Raw genomic sequence first — 18,549 nt, forward strand, 5'->3', positions numbered from 1 at the left:
ATGAGGTAAGTGATGCTTCTCCAGGACCAGCACAGTTTGTATCTCCTTGCCTGGTGACATGTACGCTAACATTTTAGTGAAGGGGATTCAGATTCCCAAGTCACCAGCATGACTGGGAGATGGACCCAAGCTGCAAAATTCTGGCACAGGTTCCAGCCCCAGCCTTCCCAAAATGTGGAAGGAGCTATGTGATAAATAAAGGAGGGTAGGGAGGTGGTAGCTCCCTTTGATGGACACCCAGCCAGCCAGTTAGCTGTAAAATCCCTCTTGGGAGCTATTCTTTATTTGCTTTACCTGTAAAGCAAGTAAAGAACAGCTGGCTGGGTGTCCATCAAGGGGAGTTACCTCCCTCCCCTTTATTTATCACAAGCTCTGATCCGGGCTTCTGGGTCTGTCGGCTATGTAGATCACAATACAGCTCCTGATCCAAACTTTCCCAAAGTTGGTGTGTTTGGATCCAGGGTTTTTACCGGAGCTCATCAATACAACCAAATCCACTGTTTTCCAAAAATCTCATATCATCACCGAAGAGTAAGTCAGTTTATCTTATGAAAGGGGGATAGTGAATGTCCCTGGAATTATTTTCTGGCTGTTGGTGATACGTTGTCCTTACCTGGCTGCGGCATCGTCCATTCCTCACATTTGAACAAGTCACTGGGTTCAGATACTTTCCCCACTCCCGCCATGTTAGTCGCACAAGCACGGAACTCATAGAAATGTCCTTCATTGAGGTTGGTAACCTTTGAGGACAGAAACAAAGAGATTATTAGCATAGCCTTGTATTGTACAGAGCGTTTGTAACTGGGATCTTTAAGGGCATGCTTTTAGGATGGCATGGAAAGGACTTATAAAATCCCCTCCCAACCTATTAACAAAGAGTTTTTGTAGATAATTCAATGCATCTGTTAAAAACATCCTGCGTACACATTGTATTAGGAAAGACAAGAGCAACCTGCCAATTAAGATATCCTTAAAACATACTGTTGCCCCTTTGGCCCGAATGGTTAGTCAAAATTTGGGGTCTTGCAGGGTTGTTTCTGTTAGGAGGAGGAATGAGTGATGCGAGTCAGGTATAGTCTTGGTGTAATCTGGTACTTATGTCTTGTTTCCCTGAACAAAGTAGGAACAAACCACAGCAGGCCATTTCTTTGCTCAGAAATCCCTAGGTCTGCCATTCCTGCCAGCTCGGTGCCCAAGGAGCCATGTCCCTCTACTTCCGCTTCAAGTCACACTTACAACTGCTTCTCCTGGCTTTCTGCTCTAACACACGCAGCCTGCAACAGATATCCTACACCTCGCAAACAGGGAAGCTCTTCAGTCCACACAGCTGAGCTCTGACCTACTGTGTGGCCTAGGTCCTCGGGTGGTAGCCCTCACACCCCATGCCATAAAGGGCTTGATTGCTCTTTCTGATGAGCTGGAATGAAACCTCACAGGCTCTTAGTAACCCTGTAGAATAATTATTGAGGGACATGTTTGATGCTGAATTATGATGAATTAGAAATAGCAGCAACTTTTTATTACTCAGAACGCTCTAAACAGCTCGAGAATGCACTGGGCATCAGAATGTGGGACAAACTTGAACTGAATTGCATCCTCAATGTCCAGCAGAGAAGTTGTCAGACTTACTGGGGACACTCAAAGGTGTGGGATGAAGAACAGGGAAAGAGCAAGATGGGGAGGGGGTCTGGGATACAGAAGGGTCAAGACTGGAGGAGGAAAATGGCTCACCTCTTCATATAGTCACCACTTCCTCTGCCTCACACAGAAATGCAGTATTGCATTATGAAATCAATACCTTGTAAACTCGTTGAGCAATAGGTCTGATGTTGACTTCATGCCAGCCTAGCTCAGCAGCATCATGCTGATCCAGGAAGTAGCCCAGAATCTTTCCTCCTCCTTTGTGCTTTGGGGCTTTCCACCCAATAGTCATGTCGTTCCTCCCACAGCTCAGCAGGGCAAAATCACGTGGGGCTGACGGACGAGCTAAGATGATGACAAAGAGAGAGAAAGGAAAATAGATATTGTATGACGTAGATTTGGGATCCTGCTGGTGATCCAGAAAAGAGCTGTTAACGTTGAATCAGTTAGAGTGACTTATCTGTGCCATGCATGTTCACACCAGGCTTGATTTTCATTTGTACTAAGGCCCCTTTACACTACTCTAGCAATGTAAAGGGGCCTTCAAATGGGCCTGATTTTCATTTAAATTGTGGGAAAACTCCTGGGTGTTTCAGAGCTTTATAGTTTTAACTGGTGCAGGGCAGATTAAAGAGAGGGTGGGGTGAAGGCAGCAGTGTGAGATAATGGAGAACGATGAAGGCACAAGACGTGACTGCTGGGAGGCTACTAATAACGTCTGCACCAGAGAAGTGGAAGATACTGAACCAGATTCTCTGCTCTCTTGCATTTTGTGTGGTCCCTTACCTGTGCCAAATGCATGCAATGCAATGTGAAACACTAACAAATCAGAGTGATAACGTTCTACAGCCACTTTGCACAAGTGCAAATGATGAGACAAGCTGCAAGGCAGGAGAGAATAAAGCCCCCTCTACCTCTAGCTGCCTAAGGGTGGGATCATTTACAAGTGGCTAGACCCAACTGTGCATAAAAGATACTCTGATGAGAGAGCTAGTTTTGTGTGCGTGTGTGTGTGCAATGCAATACTTACAGATAGCCGGCCTCACAATGATAGGGTCAGATTCTGGTGAGCTGTCACCCACTCCTGCTTCACTGACAGATTTCACACAAAATACATACTCCTTCCCAGGCTTGAGCCCTGGAACAGTAAACCTATGAGAGATCATTAATTTGCTTGCACATAGCTGTTCAAAGAAAGGCAAAGAGCCCTTTGGAAAAAAAAATGGCATTTCAATAATTTTATCAGTGTGTTATTTATTTCTGTGTCACATGGTTATTTACCCCTATAGCTTAAAGTGCATTGACTCACACAAGTGATACCTATTGAACAATCAGTAAATAGGGGTCAGATCTTGAGAGTTACTCAGCTGATTCTAGGCACCACTATTCCCAATGAAATCAAGGGGAGTTGTGGACATTCGGTACCTCTCAACATCTGGACCCAATAAAAGACACTTTAGTGAAGGCCTTCTGCACCAGGGCAAACTTGGAAAGAGAGGGTGTTTAATGGCTATCTCCTCGCTCTTCTTATTGGATCAGAGTCTCATTCACAGTAAGGTCCTTTTACACTACTCTGCCTGTGGAAAGAGGACTTAAAGTTTACACTCACTTTGAGATCTCTTTATGCTGCCAGACTGCTGTGAAGTGACCTTTGTGTAAATGAGAATCCGGCCCCATTGAATTTCAGCCTAACAGGTATCTATGCTCTGATGCCACCTGCCCTTTTTGAGCCCCAGTGCATTTTATTCATGGGGTGACTGAGCATGTGCTGAGCATCTCCTAAAACGCATTCCCTGAGAAGCATTTATTTCAGAACATACCTGCCCACTGTCCAAAATTGTGCTTTCTGAGGCAGTGTGGCCTAGTGGATAGACCCCTGGACTGGGACCCAGGAGACCTGACTTTTCCACTGGACTGCTGGTGACCTTGTGCACGTCACTTTCCCTTCCCTGTTCCTCAATTTCCCCATCTGTAAAATAGGGATAACGATACTGCGCTTCTTGGTAAAGTGCTATATAAGTGTTGGTTTTATTATAGGCATTTTGTAATTTCATTTACATCAGGCCCTATAACAAGAGGGATTCCCTTGTTCTACCATAGAGCAAATACAAATGGTCTGTCGTTCCACAGACACTGCGAGATTTACCTCCCCAGTGATGACTGTGCTCTGACAACACATGGAAACCTGTGCTACTTTGCTGCCCCACACGTTAACTTGCCTCAGATGTTAAATTAAATCTGGACATTCCAGAACCTGAACAGTGGTTCGGTTCTAAAAACAAGCAAAGGTTTCAGATGTGTGCTACATGTGCACATATATGTAGGGAAATTCTTTTTTTATCTGCACCCCATTCATACCATAAACACAAAAATCCAAGTGAATGCACCATATTTGCTGAATGGAGGTCAATTGCTGAACTCACTTGTTACATGTCACAGGTTTATTGTTGACAGTCTGCCATTCATCTGTCCCAACCTCCCGACAATATATGTAATAGCCGAGGGGCTCCTGACCCTCCTTCAGCTTATCCCAATGCACAACAACAGACGTCTTGCTGTCTCTGAAAGCTAGAACCTGAGAGGGAGGTGGGAGGGGAGCTGAAAAAGGAGAAAAAATGGAACAAAATAAGTTTATTCTATTTAAAAATTGTAACTCAGTACCAGGGGTGACTTGGGATGTTTGATACCCCCATGGCCGGGGCATCATTTCCCAAAGCAGAGCACACTCCTGCTTGCAGCCTGTGGGCTTGTCTGTCTCTGGATTTTTAAGGCCTCATTCTTCTCTCACACCAGTGTAACTCCATTGATATCACTGGAGTTACTCCTGGGGTTGACACCTACCTAAATCAGAGGAGAATCAGGCCCCAATTCCCAACTCCACATGCTGTTTTGGGACCAAAATATAAAGGTCACACTGGATGGGAGCAGCCAGAGGCACAGAACACCATCAGTGAACTTCAGGCCACCTTTAAACGAGAGAATTAAAAAGGCCAGCACGAGGCCTAGTAGCCTAACTTTAGCGTGACACATGGGAAACATGGGTACGAGTCTTTGCCTCCTCGTATTCTAGACATCACAGCCCAAATATTACACAATTGTCCCCACCCAACCAAACATCCCGTGTCCTGCTGCTGCTCATCCTGGACTCCCCAGAGACTGACTCCATCATCCATCATTGCAGAATGAGGCTGTGGCCTTCCTTCTTGTTCTGCTATGTGCTACATATGTCTTAGAGCATGCACGACACAGGAGGCATTTGAGTGAGTCCCAGAAGTATGCTTGGAATGGAATATAGGGACTTGATCGGTTTCCTCTTTTTAATAACTTTAATTCCAGCCTCATTGGTTGGTTAGATTTACACTGTGTGCTGAGCAACTGCAATGTAATTAAGTGTGGATTGAAGGCTTTGAGAGACTTCCTGAAGTCCAAGTGAGAGCTGTAATGGTGTACCGCAATGCACAAAGGAAAGAGAAAATAAGCCAATGCTAGTGTTATGATGTATCACCTTTTCCATGTTATTAGTGTCATTTGTTTTGTATTGTTACCTAATGTTGTTCCAGCAGTAATGGGCTCACTGGGCAAGGACGGCTCGCTTACTCCGTATTTGTTAGCAGATCGCACTCGGAAACAGTATGATTTTCCTTTCACAAGATCAAAGAGTGCAAATCTTGGGGAATTCACCGCCATTTCCAGATTGACATTTTGCCAACAGTTGCTGCCTGCAATGGACTGGAAAGGAAAAGATGGTAATTTACAATCCAGAGAGATGAAAACTGTCTGGAGTGGTTACTCCCTGGCCCTACAGCGTAACTGTGTGCTGTATTTAAAATAAAGATCTTTTTTACCTGAACTCAGTATTTCTTGGGGACCAATCTAGCCCCTTCCTCATCAGCCATGAAGGGCCCCTTTGCAGCAGAGGTGGTGAAGTGCTACTGTGGAGGTGGGGAATGGACATGTGGGGGTAAGATATGAAAGGAGCAGGGAAGGGATGGAGGAGAACCCAGACTGTTTGGTACTGTGCAGTTCCTCCCATCCTCTCTACTGCTGATGGCTGGGTTAGGCCGAGTGGAGATTACTCCATCCATATAGGTGGAGTAGCCTTCCACATGTGGCCTATGGAAGGAAGATTCCTTCCTCCCCGCCTGCGCGTCAGCTCATCATCATGGGTCAGGCAACAGGATCTGGATTTATGCTCTTGTAAATTTAGTACTAGTGAAAGGCTGAAAGGGCCATTTTGGAGGCAGTAGGCCTCCAGTTACCCACACAATGTGGATCGCACTGACAGTTTCCTCACACACTGCCCTCTCCATGTGTCTTGTTCCAGATCTGGACTGGCCATGCTTCGGAGAGAGAGCGTAGCTCAGCATCCATACCTCATTGCCTCTCTGCTGAGGCTACCCTCAAGGGCACCAGTTGTGCTAGTGCCTTTGTGATGTGGAAAGCCTGTCTTCAAGGAATTGAGACTCACTCACTCATTGTACACAGCCCGCCACTGACAAGCCATCAAAACAGCATTCTGTCACTACTGACCTGTGCTGGACTCTGAGCGATAACCTAGAGGTGGAAGAGGATGTGTTCCACTGCCAGTCTCCAGAGTGGTAATATTCACCCTTCCGTAGATTATTTCCTTACCTTTTCCACATAATAACTCAGTGGCTCCTTGCCTCTGGGATCTGGTTCATCCCAAGAGAGGACCACATAATTTTCTCTGATCTCACTTGCGTGAACATTAGTGGGTGGCAGAGGAATTTTAATCTTGCCTGTGGGAAGCCAGAATTTGATACCAGTTCAGTGATAACATACCAAGAAAGGAGTCTCCTATTAAACAAGGATGTTATGCTTTTTCAGTATCAGGTAAACTCCTCTGGTGTAGAGGAGAGGCCTTTAACCCCTTTGCATGCATTGGGGTTAGAGAGGGAAAACTTCCTCCTATTCATTTGGTTGTCAATGTTCTGATAATTTTTAACGATAAATTATTTAATTCTTTGTTCTCATCTTCTTGTTTAAATAAAGGGACATAGTTGTCATCATACTCTCACTTGCTCTGGAGGTACAAAGGGCCCAGGATCTGGCCTGCAGTGTCCACCTTAGAATCACAGAATATCAAGGTTGGAAGGGACCTCAGGAGGTCATCTAGTCCAACCCCCTGCTAAAAGCAGGACCAATCCCCAGACAGATTTTTACCCCAGTTCCCTAAATGGCCCCCTCAAGGATTAAACTCACAACCCTGGGTTTAGCAGGCCAATGCTCAAACCACTGAGCTGAGTACATTACTTTGCCAGTTCCTCTTTCCATTACACCCAGTTTCAAAACATTAGAGGATTTTACGGTGCACATTACTAGAACCTTGTTGTCCTTCTTAATCCTATGGCCACGTTCCTCAAGCTCCAGATACAGCTCCCTCGCAGGAGTTCAGCTGGTAACACAGAGTTCCAGATGGCTGTGTCTGGGCCGAATTCTAATCCTCAGCAACCTCACAATGGGGTTGCAGTAAATGAGGAAAAATTTGTCTCCACGAGTAAAATTTGCAAAAGTTCCTACATAACATTTTCAAAAGTGAGTTAGGCACCTATTGATTTTCAATGAGGCTTAGGTTCCTAAGTCCCTAAGTCACTTTTGAAAATGAGATTTACAGCCAGATTTTTAAAGGTATTTTGGTGCCTAGTGGAATTTACAAAAGCATCTGGGATTTTAAAAAACACCATGGTTAACACAGAGGGTATGTCTTCACTACTGGCCGGATCGGTGGGCAACGATTGATCCAGCTGGGATCCATTTATCACGTATAGTCTAGACACGATAAATCGATCCCCGAGTGCTCTCCCATCGACTCCTGTACTCAGCTCGGCGAGAAGCGCAGGCAGAATCAATGGGGGAGTGGTAGCAGTCAACTTACCACAGTGAAAACACCATGGTAAGTCGACCCAAGTATGTCGACTTAGTTGCGTAACTTAGATCAATTCCTCCTCCACCCCCGCCACCGTGTAGACCAGGCCTCAGTGACATTGCAACACAGAGCAGAACAATGCCTAAATATCTGTCAAAATCTGGGCCTTAGTCACTTTTGAAAATGGGACTTGGGCACTTCTGAAAATTTTATCCCATAATCCTTTGCTTTTAATAAAAACTCTACACTACTCCTTAGACTGAAGTCTCTAGGCTTGACACAGTCACAAGTCTAACAGTACCTAACGGCTCCATTATAAACTGGCCTTGTATTTTGGAATGCTTCTGTTTGCTTACAGTGTAAGAAAACATTTTCCTGTGCATATTTCCTTCCAGAGTCTTCTGAAGTATTATTTTGGCATTCTTGTACTATAAGCATTATTTATAAAAGGAGGGTTAAGTTTAAGTTTGAAATTACCTTCCAGTTCATCTTTGGAAATTGTAATCTTCTTTCCGTCATCATAAGGGATGGCTAGTGATTTTAAAAAAATCAATATTATTCACCAAGAGAAAAAACCACAAGTTTAGTGGAAAGACAGAGACAAGAATCCTGGGTTTCCCTATATGCACACAAAGCCCGTACGCTGGGGTGGTTTGGCCTTCTCCCCTTCTCTACCAGTTTGTACCAAGAGAAGTGTGACAAACTGAAAGCTAATTAAAAAAATTATAGGAACTTCCTTGATGTTAAAAATACAAAACCAATCATTTTGAGTTAGACACGTTTTAGGCCCAGATTCAGTTTGTCCGTTGCCACTTTTGTCTTCCCATTGTAAGCATTCCAGACAGTCAGGAATGTAAGCATTCCAGACAGTCTGTGAGCAGAGATTGAGCACTGTTTGGGTAAGAGAGTAACACATGGAATGATAGGGACAGACACTCAGGTGGTGTCAATCATCCTGGTTTCATTGGCTTCCCTGGAGCTCTGATGATTTATATCTGCTGAGGATCTACTCACAATCTTTGCCTACCCAGTGCTGTTCACAAATTGACAATGGTGTTTTAGGTCAGTCTGTCTCCAGCTTTTTCAGTCCAGACCAATGACTTCAGCAGGTGATTCCAGCAGGGTGGAGGCATGTTTGCAGCAGAGGAGCTGCAGTGGTTTGTGAGAATAGGGCACTTTGGATAAGTCATCCCAAGTTACTTCCGCAGCCTCACAGAGCACATAGGGGAATAATATCCTGTTTCTGATACATACTCATCACTCTTTTTTCCTCATTGGGGTCTTTCATTGTGACTGGGTCGCTGGCCTTGGAAGGGTTACTGATGCCTGAGTGGTTGACGGCCTTTACACGGAACTGGTATGTCTTTCCCTCTGTGAGACACAAAACAGGGCACCTGCAGGTCTTCACAGGCATTTCGTTACATGGCACCCACTCGTCTGTGTCCACCTCACACCTGCAATGAAGCAAGACCGTGTAGTACCTCCATGGTGTTTCCCCAGTGTGGCAGCGGGCCTTTTGCAGGTTATAACTTTGGTAAAGGGACCACTAAGTGCAAAAAAAATATGTCTACTCACAGTAGGGTGACCAGACAGCAACTGTGAAAAATCAGGATAGGGGGTTGGGGGTAATAGGAGCCTATACAAGAAAAAGACCCCAAAATCGGGACTGTCCCTATAAAATCAGGACATCTGGTCACCCTAACTCACAGGACTGCAGGCTGGGAACTTGCTGCTTTATTTAATTGCATCACAACAAAATTGGGGTGGGGAGAGAAAACTCCCATTGATTAAACAGGAATTGAGGAGTGGAGCATAGTGCCATCCCATAATACTATGGGTATCCCTGGTAAACCTATCATGACCACTTTACTACAATAACATAATCATACAGACCTTTCAATAAAATAACCGAAGATTGGACTTCCTCCACTATCGCTGGGTGCTACCCAGGAAAGGAGCAGGCAATCTTTATTTATATCGTGGCATTTCACATTGAGGGGGGATCCAGGTGCACCGGCTGTTGCTGCCACAGCATCTAAAGGAATATAGAGCAATGTCTGTTAAGCTGTTTTTTCCTGCCTGTGTTCTGAATCTTTTAGTCTCCAAACACTCTATTGTCTACAGAGAGAGGCTGCCATTTTGTGTTCAGCTTGCTGCAGACTGCAACAGAGGAGATACCCACACTCTGCACTCTCTCTCATGGAGATAGTCATCCTGTTCTTTCCTCTTCTTATTCATTTGTATTGCAGTAGTGCTTAGGGCCCCCATGGTGCTAGGTGCTGTACAAATGCAGAACAAAAAGATGGTCCTTGTCCCAAAGAGTTTACAATCTAATCTATATTCTTTCGTGTTTCATTGTTGTCTTTGGGTGTGTAGGGAAAACAAACAGTCTGATCTGTATGGTCAGGAAAAAATCCACATTGTAAAACTATAGATAAATGTATTGAACTCTAAAAAGAAGACACAACTCCAGAATACAACAATGGAGGAGCTTCCTATATTATACTGTGGCCCTAATAAATGTACAAGGAGTGGAAAATATTAACAAATTCAATTCTGAATCATTCATATTAAGAGTAATTTCTTTTCAGATTAATAACAAGGTCAATTTTTAAAAAGATTTTGAGAAGAACAAGAACTGACCTACTCAGTGTGTGTGTGTATATATATAAAAATCCAGCATCTGATCAGAGTGAAAAACATTTGTCATGCTGATAGGGAAAACAGGTTCTGCAGTTAGAACTGGACACTGTCCAGCAACCCTGACCTTGTCTTGTAAATCTGAGTAAATGGCTGTTCATTAACTCTTGTTACTGAAAGCCCACCGTCAATTCTCTGTTTGGCCAGTAAGGGCTAAACTGGATTCCCCACATCAAATCTGAGATGTGTGGCACAGAGGGGAGAAGGAATTCTCTGCCCAATGGGGTAATGTAGCCACATCATGCTGCTTCTGCATCCCTTGTGGGGATCACTGGCAAGAGTGTTTACATAGCATTGGTGCCATCTCTGCTTTCCCCTTACCCACCCCAACCTTGCTCCCAAATCCCACTGCATAGGGAAGCTGCAGAGCTGAGCTCCATGGTATGCAGACCCCCTGCAGCAGTTCCCCAAGTCCTATGCTACTTTGGTTGCAGTGTTTCTTGTACCCCACATTGCTGTGGAGAAGGGAGCAGGATTTGCCCCTCCAAAAGAGAATGAAACCTATTCTCTACCTCCAATACTGCCTAGGCCACATCAGATAATTACAGCGGGAAGGTTGTTGTGTGTGGTGAACAGGTAGGCCTTTGTTTTCCATTTTCTGCACTAAGGAGTCTGCTGTCCACAGAGGCAGGCAGCCATTTTATGCTCAGTTCAATGCAGATTACTACAGAGGAAACACAATGGGAAATCAACAGGATTTGGGCAGAGCCACGCAGAGCGGAGGCAAGTGGGGCAATTTGCCCCAGGCCCCGGGCCCTGCAAGGACCCTGCGAGCCCTAGCCCGGGCCTGGTGGCGATCCGGGTCTTCGGCTGCATTTTCGTGGTGGGGGGCCCTTCAGTCGCTCTGGGTCTAAGGCAGCATTTCGGCAGCGGGGGTTCCTGCAGTGCTGCTGAAGACGCGGAGCGACTGAAGGGCCCCCCACCACCAAAATGCCCCGTGAGCCCTGACCCGGTGGCGGTCCGGATCTTCAGCAGCATTTTGGCGGTGGGGGGGCCTTCAGTTGCTCCGGGTCTTCGGCGGCATTTCTGTGGCGGGGGGCCCTTCAGTGCTGCCGAAGACACGGAGTGACTGAAGGGCCCCCTGCTGCCGAAATGCCGCCGAAGACCTGGACCGCCGCCGGGTAAGTACAAGCGCCGCAGCTCCCCCACTTTGCCCCAGACCCCCATAATCTTCTGGACGGCCCTGGATTTGGGCCTAAAATTCCAAGTGCCTAAGTCACTATTGCAAATGGGATGCAGGCACTTTTGAAAATGTCACCCCTGGGTTCAAGATGGGGGCAGTGTGGGAAGGTCTTTCATTGTGAATGAGGCTGTGAATTTTCCCACCCTGTGGATCAGAAAAGGACTTTTGCTTTGAAAGAATAGAAACCTGTAGGTACCTCTAACAAACACGTAAGCACTCTGCTCATTGTACCCGTCCAGCGTAGGGACACGGACAGTATAAAATCCCTCATCTTCTTTGTAAGCACCCAACACAGTCAAAGAAGCCTCGCGATCCAGACACTTTATTTGCTGGCGATCGGAATCCTTCAGAAACTCGCCTGCAGGGAAATGAAAACTCAGTGGAACTCCATCTGAACTACACCCTGCTCAGAGGAACGTGCAGCACTTGCACACGGTGTAAAATGCTAAGCAGGGGACCCTGGGCCTACACTAACACAACATTGCTGCACAGCTAGCAAGGCCCAGATCCTCAAAGAGATTTCATTTCAATGGGATTTAGGTGCATGAATACCTTTGAGTGGCTGGGCCCAAGTTACTTCTGCCTACGAGCAGATCTGAGGCATTACAGGCTAAGCTCATTAGCCAGATGAGGCACAAGCTCAACCCCCTGCCTTCTGAGACACGGTCACACTCTGGCCACATCCTTCTATTTGTTATCCTTTGCTCTTGCTGTACACCAATGCAGGAGGTTTGGGACTCACTTCTACTCAGTGTGGAGGACCCTGAGCCAGAGGAGTAACTCTGTTCACTCTCAGTAAATAGCAGGCATTTGTTCTGAGGGCCACAAGAAGCCATGACACATAGTAACAGTACCTACTGCTTTTCATGAACAGATCTCACACTATCATACAAACCAGCTCGTTACCCTCATTTTACTGATAGGGAAACTGAGGCACAGAGCAGGGAAATGACTTGCCCAAAGTCACCCAGCAGGCCAGTGGCAGAGCCAGGATTAGAACCCGTGCACAAATTTACACCAAGCCAGCATATTTTGCTTCTATCCCCAAACTTTGGGAGATATGGATCTGAACTCTGTGACTCAGGCCCATCTTTAGAACACAGCGCAGTCTGCTGCTTGCACAGCTGATTCTAGCAGGGCTACTTGTAAAACAAAGGCAGTCTTACTGTGTTGCTCTTGGGACAGGTACAGCCTCCCACAGCTTAAAGGCACAGAGGCAATTAGCATCCTGGCAAAGACCAGTGTCCTTGATTTTGCAGCTCTGTTTGTAACCTACCCTCCTATTGGCTGTCTGGGAGGGCTTCATTTTACTTCATTTGCCAGTGTCTCCTCTGGCTTTATAGGAATATAATAGCAACACTTTGCACTTCCACTACGTAAAACCAAGGTTCCTAACAACTCTTTATAAACATGAATTAATTAAGGCTCATGTCACCCCACGAAGCAGGTATGTATTCTTATCCTTGTTTTACAGATGAAGAAATGGAAGCCCAAGTTAAGGGACGTGCCAGAACTGGGGAACACAACCCAGGAATCTTGGCATCTAGTTCTCTGCTGCAAGCACTAGACCAGAGCTTATAGGGGGAAAGCACTCGTGTCAAAGAAAGCTATGTGGATACAAATACACACCGTCTCTGAACCAGGTGATATCTCGTTGGTGTTGAAGTAGATCAGAAGAAAAGAAGCAGGAAAGGGTGAAAGGTTCCTTCTCTCTGGAGAATAGGGGCTTCAGTGAAAAGGCAAAATCTGCCTCCTGGCCAATGAGTGATCCTGTGAAACAAGAGCAAAACCATGCAGCCACGATTAAGACTACTGTTTTGTCACGGAGGTCATGATGGTCACAGAAATCGTGAATTTGTATCAAGACCCCCAAACGGAGTGATGTTGTAACCTAGTGCCCAAGGTCGCAGTGCCACTTAGATTTGGTCCTTCTGCCCATCCATCTCCTGAGAGGCAGATGAACCAATCCTGAGTGGCACTGTGACCCCATGTGCCAGTTGCAAAGCCCAGCACGGGGAGCTGGCCCAAGCCCTGTGGAACAGGAGCTGCCATTGTGGGGTGAGTGCAGGGCTGGCTCGTTCTGCAATCCCCATCCTGCTTTCAGAACATAAGAATGGCCATACTGAGTCAGATCAAAGGTCCATCTAGCCCAGTGTCCTGTCTTCTGACAGCGGCCAATGCCAGGTGCTTCACAGGGAATGAACAGAACAGGTAATCATCAAGGGATCCATCCCTTGTTGCCCATTCCCAACTTCTGACAAACGGAGGCTAGAGACACCAGAGTCTTACTGGTTTTTCCCCACATCTCTGCTGTGAAATTTACTAAAAGTTTCCATGACAAAATCACAGCCCTAGTCATGATAGAAACAGGAGCCTCCTCAGTTAGTGTCATTATTGTGGTCATTCATCTAGTGCTAAAGGTGTGTGTGGTGCATTTTATAAACATCAGGCTACTGGGAAAAGGTACACCTTGTCTGACCTTGTGCCAGGGGGCCTCAGCCCATCCATAAAAACTCAGCAACAATAATTTACTCACTTTTGTATATTTCTGAATCGAATCCTGACTCCTTCCCATAATATTCTGTAAAAGAAGGTGGAGAAGATGGGAGGAATAAACACATTTAACAAATGTGTGTTTCAATATTTATCTTCCTCTTAATAATATGCCATGAAACTTGACTCTTATGTATTGTGTCACTTCTTCAAAGTATACTCCACTACGAACATTAAATATTAGCCTTCAAAACACACCTGGGTGGTGACTTCTCCAAGCAGGAACAGTTTCCAATGCAGAGCCTTTTACTAGCTTAACAAACTGATAAGGATCACTTCACCCATAACTGAAATGCAGCTACCCCTGGGGCAGAGCCTAACATCTACTCAATACCACATGACAACACTACTCAACAACACAGGAATGGAAGGGAAGAAGAATATTCTGTTGAAAGCGCTGGGGAGATTTAGGACAGCAGAACATACTAGTTATTGAAGCCAGAATATGGCCTGGACACCAAGTTTAAGCTGCCTACCATTGCAGAAAACGATATGGGATCTTTAATGACCACATATGGCCTGGACCTCTGGTTTGTGACTCATCCCAAGGACAGCATGTCCAGAGGTACAGAGCGTTCCAAGACATGGGCTCACTACTGGCTCAGAGGGAAAAGTGTCATATGCTGAATCACCAGCAGCACTTATTGCAGCACCTATGTGTTTCTTGGAGGTCTCTCCCATGAAAACGATCCTAGCCAAACCTTGCAAACTGCTGGGATCACAGAACAAAGTCTAGTGGCTTTGAGCTTAACGCAACATAATCATGCAGCTGAAGGAATTGAAGAATTCCAAAACAAGATGCAAATGGTGGTGTTTCTTAGACCTCTCATCCTAAATAAATGCACATAAGAATTGATGTCAAGTATCAGATAAGTAGCCGTGTTAGTCTGGATCTGTAAAAGCAGCAAAGAGTCCTGTGGCACCTTATAGACTAACAGATGTATTGGAGCATGAGCTTTCGTGGGTGAATACTCACTTCATCAGATCATATTCGTTCTTTCTCGGTAGCCAGTACATGGCAATTAAAATAGATGGAAATTAGGAATTTCAGACCAGGAAATTCTAATATCTTTTCAGAAGTGATTTTCTGTTGCTGTGATGAAAGGGAAGGCAGACAAAATTTTGCCCTGCTATGGGGAGAGCCCACTTTCAGAAGTAGCCTCTCACTTGTTGCTTCCATCTGTCCTGGGCCACAATGGATCATGAAGGGGCACGCTTTGTGCATGGCATGAGGAGTGGGGAAGGGAAAGCATTACTTTAAGAACATACCTGCTGGCCAGGTAGAAAGGATGGCCCTAAATGAATTAAGCCATCTGATAAAGAAGATGGTAAATGAGTGGCAATGAGTAGAGAGGTGAATCATGGAGATCATCAAAAGGACATGCTGGGTTCATCCAGGATAACAAAGGACCCCAAAATTTCATTGATAGACAGGGCACTCCACTAATCTAGAGAGCCGTTTGGGCTTGGGACCGCCTAAGACCTCAAAGGCATGTCAGACAATGCAGGGGCCAAGAAAACAACTGCCAATGGCCTGTTTAGTGGGACATGGAGAGCTTCCAGGCCAAGCCCTATGGCTTTGCTCTGGATTTTGTTTACAGACTGTTAAGCACAAATAGCAAAAGGAAGGGGCATGTTACCAGGATGTCATCAGGCAGAGTCAGGGGAGAAGGAACAACGCAGACCTGCCAACAGCAAATGTAAGAAGTAATATTTGGAAATGCCAATAGCACAGAGTTCTGCTCCGACCAGAGACTTCATAAAGGAGAATTTGATCTGGTACTAAGTGGTGCTAGGACAGCTGTCTCATCCAAGGAGGTTTTCTGTAATAGATTCATAGATTCCAAGCCCAGAAGGGACAATTGTGATCAACTAGTCTGACCTCCTGTATAACACAGGCCACAGAACTCCTCCAAAATATCCTAGCACAGATCTTTTAGAAAAACATCCAATCCTGATTTAAAAATGGTCAGTGATGGGGATGAGAGAATAAACAACATGTAACAGATGGTAGCCACATTGCTTAATGGAAGGGGCTTAGTTACTACAGGGATGAGCCTGCTATAAGAACCCAAAAATATAGAATAGTTGGTACACCCTAGAGCTTTTTATATACTGCTTGCATTAGGATAATAATTATCCAGGCTGGTCAGCCATGCAAACTAGGGGCTGCCATTGTTATTATAAATAGAATTGGGTGAATAACAATTTTTTCAGTTTGCTGGTAATTAAAATAAAAATGGTTTTGGATCAGCAACATTTATCAAAATTTTCTGCAAATCAAAAAGTAAAAAAAAATTCATTTCACGTTGAACAAAATGTTTCATTTTGGTTCCAAGCATTTTTTAAAAAGTTTTTGATGGTTTGAATAAAAGCAAAGGAAATCGTGAAACAAAAAGTAATTTTGCACCAAAATATGGAAATGTTTGGATTATTTTAGGGGGGTTTATCATCAAATCAATTTGGTGAAATTGACACAAATTTGCAAAACATTTTGGTGTTGCCATATCTGCTTTTTTTGCCACCCACCCCCTCCCCCCCTAAAAAGCTTTGTGCATAAAATTTTGCCCAGTTCTATATAAGTGAATATCTGTCCCCAACTGGAGTGTGTATGTGCATGTATGTATGTGCGTGCGTGCTGAATTCTAACTCACGTAGGGCACTATTTAACAATGGATTTTAAAGATAGCATAAACAAAACATGACCCTTAAAATTCTCTGGGCACATTCTGCTCTTGTGAAAGCTGAGTCTACAAAGGAGATCCAGATTTTATCAATGCACAACATATAAAGACAAGGAATGGTGATAACATGGCCCAGGGTAGAGCAGAGAATTTTTTGAAGCACTAACAATAAATGAATCACATATACTTTTAAAAGAACCAGCTGTCTGAGTAATCAACCAAGCTGGCTTTTGCATCTCACATTGCCACAGAAGCTCATCTCTCTTGTACCAATAAGACCTTTGAAGCAGTCAGTTCACTTCCTATTCGAGAATGGTATCGGTTCCATCTCAGTTGTTCTATTGCCCATGTCAGTCTCACTGAGCATTTTTAGCGGTCTATAGTTCTGTAGGTCTATTCCAGTCCAGGTTTTTATGACAGGATTGTTTTATATATAGATTAGAAATGTCAAGGTCTAAACAATGACCCCATGAGATGCCATTGCATATTCCCTAGAGCTTGGCCTAATTTCACTTTGTAAATACCAGCACTTTATTTCCAGTTGTTTCCCCATATGTCTGGCTCTAGCTTGGGCAGAATCTTGCTATATATTTTTGTCTTGCTATAAAGGAATTCATAAAAATGGTCCATGCAGCTTATCTTGGGATCACAACAGATACAGAGGACAGCCCTGAACGCTCTCCTGTTGGGTTACACTCTGCATTGAGAACTGTGTGTTCTGTGGAGCTCTGCCTGGAGAGAGATCTTCTGGGAAACACAGCGCTCTCAAACTGACATTCAGAAGAAACAACTCAATACTCTCCAGACCTGCTGCGCTTTGAACTGCAGGGCCTGTCAGTGTCCAGACACAGCACACCTTCGCTGCAGCAGTGTTAGTCCACTGCAGGGCAAAGAGGGAAGACAGTTCTGAGCTGTGCCCAGAAAGGCTCTGAAAGATTTTGGCTGAGTCCAGAGGGGCCACAAGGGACTGAGGCAGAGTAGCCATTTTTGAGGTGTATCTGGGCAGACCCTGAGGGAAAGGGCCTGACAGGCTCTGACAGTAAGGGTGTGAGGGAGAGATTCGGCCTGAGTCCAGTGGCCTGACTGGAAAGCCAGTTGCACAGCGACTGCTGGTGTAGGAAGCACTGATTCTCTGTTGTGGTCTCCAGGGTATTGCACTAAGCTGCTACAAAACAGCATTTCAGCAAATTAAACATGGGCACCCAGAGAACTGTGGCTGTGGCCTTAGGTTGGATCTGGCCAACAAAGTCTCTATGGCCCAGACTGACAGCAGTAGTCTAAAGGGCCGGGGGATGAGAATGGGACCCTAACTGAGAACAGGCAGGAACTCCAGGCTTCTACCAAGGCTATTGCAGAGGCAAAAGGGGAAAGAATGATGACAATCAGACCTAGGCTAAGTTAGATCCCTGGGTTATAAATACTGGGTTTCATTGTAATTTGAGCCCAGCCGTTTTGATTTCTGTTTGTTTAAACAGAACACACTCTAGTTAAAATCTTTTTAACTCAACTCCTGACAACAGCAAACACTAGGAGAAGAGCTCTTTCAGGGAAAGGCTATTGTTGTTAGATAGCACAAGCTGACCCCAACCATTTGCATGAAACTACGCTAGACAAAGGTCCATGCCTCTAACCAAAGCGATCTCACTCCCTGCTTTGAATAAGAGAGAAAATAAAACCATGAAGAAAAACAATCTGTAGGTAGAGTGTAATAATAAAGAAAAAGTGTGTATGGAAATAAGCTGCTAGCAACTGCTTTGTACATGTTACGACTTAGACTAGGCAGGGATGGGTTAGAGGAAATTCAAATGATTATGAGCTAATGCTCAGAGCCTTAAAGGTATTTTGATTTCAGTGGAAGGAAGGAGACCTAAATATCTTTGAGGCTCTGGGCCTAAAATTTT

The 18,549-nt window shown here is 45.0% G+C and overlaps 1 protein-coding gene across 1 annotated transcript in view; it reads right to left on the reverse strand.

Annotated features, from left to right (window-relative positions):
* The window catches only part of MYOM3 (myomesin 3), a 57,085-nt gene that overhangs the window by 25,566 nt on the left and 12,970 nt on the right, over nt 1-18,549 (reverse strand). The window contains exons 8-19 of the mRNA XM_030539207.1: nt 13,948-13,992; nt 13,041-13,181; nt 11,608-11,769; nt 9,422-9,563; nt 8,783-8,982; nt 8,006-8,059; nt 6,274-6,401; nt 5,187-5,370; nt 4,065-4,239; nt 2,672-2,793; nt 1,799-1,986; nt 614-740 (exon numbers count right to left, since the gene is read on the reverse strand). Of these exons, the coding sequence (XP_030395067.1) occupies nt 614-740; nt 1,799-1,986; nt 2,672-2,793; nt 4,065-4,239; nt 5,187-5,370; nt 6,274-6,401; nt 8,006-8,059; nt 8,783-8,982; nt 9,422-9,563; nt 11,608-11,769; nt 13,041-13,181; nt 13,948-13,992 (1,668 nt within the window). The remainder of the gene's footprint in view (nt 1-613; nt 741-1,798; nt 1,987-2,671; nt 2,794-4,064; nt 4,240-5,186; nt 5,371-6,273; nt 6,402-8,005; nt 8,060-8,782; nt 8,983-9,421; nt 9,564-11,607; nt 11,770-13,040; nt 13,182-13,947; nt 13,993-18,549) is intronic.

The sequence above is a fragment of the Gopherus evgoodei genome, chromosome 20 (assembly GCF_007399415.2).
Source record: "Gopherus evgoodei ecotype Sinaloan lineage chromosome 20, rGopEvg1_v1.p, whole genome shotgun sequence".
In the NCBI taxonomy this organism is placed as follows: domain Eukaryota; kingdom Metazoa; phylum Chordata; order Testudines; family Testudinidae; genus Gopherus; species Gopherus evgoodei.